This window comes from Hyposmocoma kahamanoa, unplaced genomic scaffold, assembly GCF_003589595.1.
Source record: "Hyposmocoma kahamanoa isolate Upper Pololo Valley unplaced genomic scaffold, ASM358959v1 89, whole genome shotgun sequence".
Classification (NCBI taxonomy): domain Eukaryota; kingdom Metazoa; phylum Arthropoda; class Insecta; order Lepidoptera; family Cosmopterigidae; genus Hyposmocoma; species Hyposmocoma kahamanoa.
Window position 1 is genome coordinate 4,926 of NW_020654520.1, and position 10,017 is coordinate 14,942.

Here is a 10,017-nt window from a genome sequence, read left to right on the forward strand (position 1 = left end):
CTTTCCCCCTTTTTCTGCACCCTTTTCCTTCTGTTCGGCTTCTAGCTCTTTCACCAGGGAGTAAAGTCTGTTGATTGCCTCCACCACGCCATTTTTTATATCGGTTTTGAGATTACGTGAGTTTGTAAGGTGTTGTTTGGCTTTGATGAGGCAGCATCTCGCTTCTGCTGTACGATTCGGGTATACAGTTTTTGGCGAGCTCCGAGGGCCAGCCGGGGACAGTCTCGAGCTCGCAGTATCCTGTGACAGTACGAGTCTTGGCTTTTCTTTCGCAGGGCCAGCCTGCGTCGTCCTAGTCGTCAAAGGAGATGTCTTAGGAGATGTGGCGGGTTTATCCGACCCCGCTGCCTCCCATTCCCCTATGCTCCTCCTCACGTTTGAGGTCAGGGTGACTGTTTTTGGTGGTGACTTTTGAGTTTCGCCTTCGACGACGGTCTGTTTTTTGTAGGTATATAATAGCACTTGTATATAAAACAGTCAAGGTTTGTATAAGTTATAAATGTCTTATTACGCTACAAGTGCAATATTGTTATGTGTTCCTTGTTTATTTAATCCTTTATTTTTTGCAGGTGCAAAAGCGAGCCCGTTGTTGAACGACGTGAGGTGAGTGCAGGTAAGTGTGTGTGTGTGTGTGTGTGTGTGCGTGCGTGCGTGCGTGCGTGCGTGCGTGCGTGCGTGCGTGCGTGTGTGCGTGCGCGCGCGCGCGCGAATGTGAGTGTATGTGTGTGTGAGTGTTGTATTATTGTGTGATTGTATGAGTGTGTATGCTAACGTCTGTTTTTGTTTAGATGTCAACGGGCTACTGTTTATTCTGTGCGACGGGTCGAGGTAAGTTTTAAACGGTTATCTCAAGAAACAGAAGAAAACAATAACAGTGTCAAAACCAAATAAAATAAAAAGCAAAAGAATATTAAAATAACAAAAACTGCCTCCGTGGCCGAACGGTTACCATGCCGGACTGCCACGCAGAGGTCCCAGGTTCGATTCCCGGGCCGAGAGAAATAGTTGTATGGCTTACAATTATTTCTCTCGTGAGTTTGGGTGTAATTTGTGGTTGTCTAAGTGTGTCCATGGCACCCGCGACACAGGGTTTCCCTAGTGCGGGGCTATGTTGAGTGTGTGCGTTAAAAAAAAAAAAAAAAATTTTGTAGAGTCAGCTCTACGTGTCTAGTTCGCCTTTATTTTGGCGTAAGGCTAGCCTTATTGGTCCACTATTTATAGCCTGGGTAAATATATATAGTATAAACTCAGGTTTTGTTCTCAAGTATTTTGGTTATTACATGAACGACTCTAGATAGAGTTCGTCGTGTACCTTCGTCTAATGGTCCTTTTTAAGTGGAGTCTATTGATGAAAACCGCGTCCTTCTACGTGCTCTATTAACGGAGCACTCTTAATTTTAAATTTTCAAAATGGCCGTCCAATATGGCGGTCGTTAACTTTACTTGCTATTATCTCAGGAAGTATCTGCCCAAGAGTGACGGGAAAAGATGCTTCAAGTTTCCCTAGTCACGGACTATCGGACGCTGCACTTTAAATGTATGTAAAATTCCGACTCTACATAGAGCCGATTTAGGTCGGGTTCGATAGTCCTGGGCGGACCCCTGTTACCATCGAAAATCCCGCCGCTGTAGGACTTATACTTTCCGAAATATTTTATAATTAAAATTTTGCAAATGGCGTCCAAGATGGCCGCCAAAAGTGTAACTTCGGTTCTATCAATCCGAATTTAATCGTGTTTGGGCTCGTTGGATGAGGTTTCACGAGTCCAGTACGTAGGTTTGGACTCCAACGATATTTAGGTTACGCCCGATTTTTAATTTTGAATATTTACTGAAAAACACTAATTTTGATGTAGTTTCAGATATTTACCTAATTTATTAACAAAATTTGTTGAGTACGCTTTTATTTGTATTTACCTTAGTGTTTGGACGTAGCAAGGAATTTATGTTTGATTAGTTCTATTTTTAAATTGTATTTTAAAATTTCAGACTGAAGGGGCTGCTGCTCAAAAACTACCCTTGCTAATTTTATTTAGACTTTTGGGGGATCGGTTTTAAGTCACCCCCTACCCTTCTGCGCTTCTAAATTTGAAATAATTTAATAAACAAAAAAGTAAGATCTCAATTCGCGATCTTTTACAATCTTAACGCATTTATTTGCGTCTGGCGCATTTATTATGACGTACTATGGAGGTTAAAATATTCCTAATCGATACATAATTTATCAAGATTTTTTAATATGTTATCGCGCTACACGGCTATATCACAAGTACGAAAATTTTTTACTAAATATTGTGCCTATTGTTTATAATAAATTACTTGAGAATTTTCCCAACCGCAAAATAACACGCCAATTTGTCGATATATCTCACATAACCAACTTATCGGTAAGATGCTTTGCAGTTGGTAAAATTTTTCTTTGTTAATTAGAAAATTTATATCTTTAAAACTATTCAATGCAAAAATCTGAATTTTACGCTGAATTTTACGCTAATGTATAAACATAAGACTATACTACTAGTACCTAAAATAAAAGATGGAGGTCGCCGATCCCGCTGCTGAGCTGGGGTCCCAGGAACAAAACGGTTTTGTGTTTTCCGGCGGCACTTGTCTTGTTTTAGCAGTATCTCCTAAATTACAGCTCCAAATTTGATTATGACGCCACCGTTTGTTTGTGCTGGTGCTATCGCTTTACGTGCAGGTGTTAGATTTTTGCCCAGGGTGTTTTTTGACGGGGCTCACACACGTGGTGAAAACAGTCTTTTGACAATAGCTCCGGAGGGTGTGATCGGAAAAATCTGGGGTTTTCACCACCTTGTAGGGGACACTAATCGGCTGCTTTTGACACTATAAAAACATGGGGGTGTCGATCGTTTTTGAGCGGCGCACGCCAAAAACTGTTCAAAAATTGCCTCTCACGTGCACGTATTACGTTTTTTGGTCACTTTCGGTGTTTTTTAGTCAAATTTAGTTCACTTCACTTCAATCCAGGTTCTTGAATTTTTGCACAAAGATACACTACACGAAACGACACAATTTTGAACTTTTTTCAAGTCGATCGGAGCACTTTGTATATTTTATATGATTTTTGAGCGTGGAGTGGCTTTGTAAACGATGCTCGCGCTGCGGGAGTTAGCGCGCAAAAAAATGACCCACACATCTTCCTGGGAATACTAAATAAATGTCTCGAATACGGATATTTTCCAAAAGTTTGGAAGGAGGCCACGGTGGTCGTGTTGAGGAAACCTGGCAAGGACGTGTACACCACCCCAAAATCGTACAGACCGATTGGACTGCTTCCCGTGCTGGGGAAAATTTACGAAAAATGCTAATGGCCAGGATAAAATATCATATACTGCCGAAGCTGAGCCCAAAACAGTACGGGTTCATGCCACAAAAAAGCACCGAAGACTCCCTCTATGACCTGATGAAACATATAACAGCCAAACTAAATGAGAAAAAGCTTATTACAATAGTATCGCTTGATATAGAGGGAGCCTTCGATAGTGCATGGTGGCCTGCCATCAGACTGAGACTGGCAGAAAATGTTGGCAAAAAAAACATAAGCAGAGTTATAAATAGTTACTTAGACGAGAGAAAGGTCATGGTCAGATACAGTGGCGAGCAGTATACAAAGATAACCAATAAGGGGTGTGTACAGGGCTCGATAGGAGGACCTGTATTATGGAATATACTCCTCGACCCTCTCTTAAAGGATATGGACATAATGGGTCACTATGTGCAGGCATTTGCAGACGATATCGTGCTGGTTTTTGACGAGGAAACAGGCCAGGGAATAGAAAGACGTGCCAATGCAGGTCTTGAACATGTTCGGGGGTGGGGCATCGAAAATAAGCTACAATTTGCACCGCATAATACCAGCGCTATGGTGATTACACGCAAGCTGAAATTCGATGCCCCACAACTGAGCATGGGCGGGATAAGCATTGGCATGTCAAAGGAGATCAAAATACTGGGGGCCACCGTTGACCATAGGCTAACTTACAATACACATGTAGCTAATGTTTGCAGAAAAGCCATAAATATTCACAAACAGCTCGCAAGAGCAGCTAAGGTGAGCTGGGGCTTACATCCGGAGATAATTCGCACGATTTATACGGCTACAGTCGAGCCAATAATTTTGTACGCGGCGAGCGTATGGGTGACGGCCGCCGACAAAATAGGCATACGAAAGCAATTAGGCGCGGTTCAACGCGGGTTTGCTCAAAAAATGTGTCGACCCTATCGCACAGTCTCCCTAAACTCGGCACTGGTGCTAGCCGGAGTGCTCCCGCTGGACCTTCGTATACGTGAAATGGCTTCACTGTACGAGGTTAGGAGGGGGGTGCCCCGGCCTGAACTAAGAGGTAGGGAGATTGAGCAAATGGCACCAGCTACACGAGCACCTCATCCCGCAGACCATATAACTCTGAAGTTCATGAGCCTGGTGGACCAGGAATCAGTTAACGCAAACAGCGACTATGCCGTAAAGATATATACGGACGGCAGCAAGATTGACGGTAAGGTTGGTGCCGCACTATCCATTTGGAGTGGTGCGGTAGAAACCAGACCCGTCAAACTTTGCTTGCCGTCCTACTGCACAGTCTACCAGGCAGAACTGCTCGCGATATGTGAAGCAACTAGATACATCACAAAGAACAATGCGTCTACATACGGGATATATAGTGATTCGACTGCGTCCCTTCAAACTATTACCAACCTCGCTTCCCTTCATCCCCTGGCAGTAAAAACAAGAAAGAATTTAAAAACAGCTTCTCAACAGAACAAGGTTGTAGCCATGTACTGGATCAAAGCCCATGCGGGGCTGGAGGGGAACGAGAGGGCCGATTATCTTGCCAAGGAGGCCGCACTAAACACCAAAAAGAAACCAGACTACGACCTTTGTCCGGTGTCATTCGCAAAGCGAATACTCCGTATGGAATCGCTTTGCGAGTGGAACAAAAGGTACGGGTCTGGCGAAACGGCAGGGACTACAAAAATATTTTTCCCGGATGCGGTCGCCGCGTACAGAACCATCCGCAAATTTGAGCCAACCAACATAACAACACAAATATTTACTGGGCACGGTGGGTTCTCCGAATACTTGTACCGTTTCAAGTGTAGGGAGAGCCCATCGTGCATATGCGACTCTGGAACAAGTGAAACCGTCCCCCATATTATAATAGAATGCCCCGTGTTCAATCTGCAACGAATGCAAACGGAGCACAGCATTAATTGTAAAATTACCATTGAAAATATTTCGTCCATTATGGCGGGCAAGAATAGAGATAGCTTCTTAAGTTACTGTAACAACATAGTGTATAAAGTAATAAATAGGAACAAATAAGAAAGTAACGTATGATGACATAATATGATGTAAATATTAATGTATCACCATACAACGTATTATAGTAGTAATAAAACAAATAAGCATGTATAAGCTAGAGTGTAACTTAAGACTGTAAAAATTAGAATAGGAAACAAAATTTATGTAAAATAGAAAATAAGTTGTAAAAGAGTAAACCCATGTACGTTTATGAGTCAATAAGAACATAAATAAGATTGTACTATTGTGATACTGTAATAAAAACAATAACGTGTGTGCACCCTGTATATCCCAAATATATACAGAAAATAAAGTAATACATAAGTAAGTACTGTAGAAGAAACCAAAACACAGTATAGGCGGGCGTCCCACCTGCTATGGTATACAAGAGATGTATGACAGAAAGAACCGTATGAGGAATGAAAGTGCGACAGGAATAAATGATAGAACTGGAATGCAAGAGTAGATACAGTAGTATAAGACAGGCTCTGACGACTAATAGTCAGAGGTAATAAAAACATTAAAAAAAAAAAAAAAACCTAACCTAACCTAACCTAACCCAGTTGCAGCGTGAGCATCAATTTCGAACGATTCCACGCCAAAAATTCTGTAAAAATAGTAAAATTGGTCCAATTTACACGGGAAAAGTGCTAAAGTGCGTAGTTTTGTGCAGTGCATATTCGTATAAAAGTTTCAACCCCGAGGAGTGCAGTGATCAAAGTGAAAGCTGTAAAAACAGCTGTTAATAAAGAAAAGTGCACGCGGTCGAACCACTTTGAAACAATTTTCGGCGTGTGGCGCCAAAAAGAGATCGGTGCCCCATATTTTTTCAACTGCTTAAAGTTGCATACAGAGGCCCTCTAAAACCCTGTGAAAGCAGAAAAATTTTACCTCCGCGTCCTAGTGAGAAAACACGGAAAAACAAATTTCAACACGTGTGGGACCTGCACCGAAAACCACTCGGAGCGAAAATTCAAGACCCCTACGCAAAGCGCTAGATCCAGACAAGACCAAAAACGACCCCAAAAGAGAAATCGGAACAGTATTTTGGGAAATATCCCAAAAACAAGGCAAACGCAATCGAAGAACACATAATCTTTTCTTCCGGGGACCCTGGCTCAGCAGCGGGATCGACAACCTACTTATTTTAAATTAGGTATTTATGGACTAGTTATTTATAAGTATATCGCGATATGAATTAGAATTTTGCCATAAGTAGTTTTTAAGATATTACTGTTTTTAACCGCTTTTTAATTCGCTGTACACCACTCCATACATCAGTGGGCAAGTCACCAAAAACGGTCGCCGAGGTGGACGGAGTTGCTGGCTTGTCGGCGATTGGTCGCCTCTTCCGGTGACTTCGGTGGCTTACTGGTGACTTTGACAACTCATTCAATTACTTGTGACCCAATTGACGTTAAATGGACAATTCTGACTACTAGTGGACTATCATAGTGACCTGTGTCTTAATTGCAAATCCGTGCTATCGGTATTGTGTCGGATGTGCTGTGTGTTGGATTGCGGTGATTACAACTACCTGGGATCACAATTCTCTCACCTGGTAAGATATTCTTCCTAAACTATTGTGTAAGTGGCTTCAATATGGAGAACCTCCCACGTAGCCTCGAGCCAATTTCTCTCGCCTTATCTGATGAAGAGGGACTTGACGATCCCTATGACACTGCAAATGAAGAGCCAGATTCCGTTTCTATATTCGGCCAGAGGGTTTGCGACTACGCTAAGCAAACAACCCATAAAGTCTCCGAAAATAAAAGCGTCACAAAACAAAACAAATACAGTATTATTGAATTTGCCAAGAAAATAAATAATGACCATCGCAGAGGAATTCCGAACATACAACAAGAAGAAACCTCAAAGTAGCCAAGCAATTATACGCGAAGACAGAATGGTCTCTATTATAAAGGATACCATAACTCAGCAACTTTCAAAAATAAATAAGCCTACGGGTAATGTGTCCACACCCACATATCCTCCGCCTAGCCTCCGTGACACGCAAGCAAACTACCAACCCCAAAGAAATGATCCCCACAACCAAGCCTGCTCTGATAATCTCACCAACGAAAGAAGTTCACAGCCCTGCTGAAATTCTACAAAAATGGAAAAAGTATATTTCCTTCCGAGACACCAACTTCTCCCCTGCGAGCGTCAAATATGTCTCCAATAACAAACTCAGAGTTGAGTTTGATACTGAAGTTCAAAGAGATGAAAGTGAACAGCAATGCAGCAGACATCAAAGCTGAAATATCTAAAAAAAAAAAAAAAAAACTTAAGCCTATGTTCATACTAAAAGGCATATCTCAGGACACTCCATCTGATTTACTAACGAATATCTTGTATAACCAAAATGACTGCATTAAGAATCTTACCGATGACTCTTCTCAATTGGCATTCAGATTCATGAGAAACTACAAAAATCCTCACCTTTATAACGCCGTCTTTATGGCATGTCCAGCATTATTCCGTGCCATTATGAAAAATGAAAAACTCAACGTTGACCACCAGAGAATCCATGTGGAAGAATATATTCCTCTACTTCAATGCTATAACTGCCTACAGTTTGGACATACTAAGAAACGATGCTCCCAAGACAATCCTGCTTGCTCCCATTGTTCTGCTACAACTCATATATACAGAGAATGTCCTGTAAAAAAGGATCAGTCCAAAAATTCGCGTTACAACTGCATCACACATAACAAAAGATATAATTTAAATAAGTCACCACCGAACCATAGCGCTACATCTAATCAGTGTCCTAGAATCATCCAAATGCTTTCAAAAATACGCTCTCGTATTGACTATGGTTCACTCACGTGATTCTAGTTGTATATAATATTCAACAATTCTGTACTCGTCTTATTAATGTTTCAATCTCCGTGGCCACACTGTTGTGGACAACCTGCGACTCAGCCTGATCATCTTGTTGGTAACTATTCGGTGATCTGGATATTTTGTGACATAGTCGTCGGGTCGGTGACTGCCTGATTACTTGGACAGTTGGCGACCAAACCGTCTGGTCGGTGACTTCCCGGTGTTTCGGACGGTTGGCGACTCGGCTGTCTGGTTGGAGTTTTCTCGGCGACTTGGTGACCTGGCTGGCTTGCTGGTGTCTTGGTGACCTGTGTTGGTGGCCTGTATTGGTGACTTGTGTTGGTTACCTGTGTTGGTGGCCTATGTTGGTGACCTGTGATTTCTCGCTACGACTTCAAAATAAGCTGATATGTCTTCAAGCCCACCACTTTACATTGATTTGGATAAAACGGACAGCGTCGCCGCGGAACCAATGGACACTCGTGCTGACAGTTCGGGACCCAGCTGTTTGGATATGCCTGTAATCGACAGTTGCGAGGACAAGGCTGCTGCCTCTGAGACTTCAGTCCACGATGCCTCTAGTGATATGGATAATCCACACAAGTCTGGACAATCTCAATCTACTTCTTTTAATGTCTCCGACACTGACAATGCAACTTCACTGCTACTATCGCTTCGAGAACGTATTCAATATGAGGCAGAGGATTCGTCAACGTCCACCGAACAGCTGTTTGTTGATGACCCGGGTACACCACCACAAAAACAAAAAAGGCATAAAAGGAGACTTTGCAATAGGAAGTCGCCGCATCCTGCAGACACTGCATCCGACTCCACCGAGTCTATGGACGAGCTAAGATTTTAGTTTTATATTACCATAAAAAAAAAACAAAAAAAAATAAAAATAAAAAAAATTATAAAATAAATATTATATATTAAAAAAAACAATTATTAAAAAATAAATAAATAAATAAAAAAGAAAACAAACAAAAAAAACAAAAACAACCAAGAAAAAAACCATTAAAAAAAACAAAAAAACAAAAAATTATAAATAAATAAATAAATCTATCGAATTTCATATTCCACTCTGTAAAACGGCTTTGTGTTATTATTCGTTTTTCCTAAAGATTAATTGTATTCATTTTGTCTTTTTCATCGCACTTATTACTTAAAAGTCTAACTTTATATTTGTAATGTATAACTACGATGTTGTCAACTCATTTGTATCAATTGTAAATCCACATTTCACTATTTACAACTTCGCTTTGTGCTATTACTTAAAATCTACTACATTCTATAACAAATTGCTATGTATAACTTTGTATCTACTTTGAATTGTTAACAACTATCGAGTTCTTAGGTTTTCGCGATTGTTACACATAGGAAATGACACTATTTTTCCGGATTTAAATCGCGTATATTTGTTTTTTCAAACAAACCTACGTTTCGGGCCCTTTGCAGGTCCCATGGTCACGGTTGACTGTACTGTACAGTGATCTCGCGATCTATAGTGACTCGAGAGCGGCTCTCTTATCGGTCGTCAACTCCTACTCGCTTCACCCATTGGCAGTGGAAACCAGACAACACATGAAAGCCTCGTCAGAGATGAAGAAAACAGTGTCATTATACTGGATAAAGGCCCACGCCGGGATGGTGGGGAACGAGAGGGCCGACCAACTTGCGAAGGAGGCCGCCCAGACACTTAAAACCAAGCCCATCTATGACCGGTATCCCATCTCATTCGCGAAACGAAGCCTTAGTATAACTACGCTCCGCGAATGGGACGTCAGGTATAAGAACGGAGACACAGCAGGAGTAACGAAAATGTTCTTCCCGGAGGTGGTGCCCGCTTATCGAACAATTAA

General features: G+C 41.6%; 1 protein-coding gene across 1 annotated transcript; it reads left to right on the forward strand.

Annotated features, from left to right (window-relative positions):
- The first annotated feature begins 3,325 nt into the window (after positions 1-3,325).
- LOC113236103 lies at positions 3,326-7,587 on the forward strand. Its single transcript, XM_026472092.1, has 2 exons — positions 3,326-5,087; positions 7,328-7,587. Exons 1-2 carry the CDS (start codon positions 3,326-3,328, stop codon positions 7,585-7,587), a joined length of 2,022 nt encoding a protein of 673 aa, XP_026327877.1.
- The last annotated feature ends 2,430 nt before the right edge of the window (positions 7,588-10,017 follow it).

Excerpts from the sequence above, each read along its gene's own strand:
- LOC113236103 (XM_026472092.1), top strand. The coding sequence starts at position 3,326 with ATGCTAATGGCCAGGATAAAATATCATATACTGCCGAAGCTGAGCCCA. Across the intron at positions 5,088-7,327 it reads ACAAATATTTACTGGGCACG|CCTCCGTGACACGCAAGCAA; the intron begins GTGGGTTCTCCG and ends TCCTCCGCCTAG.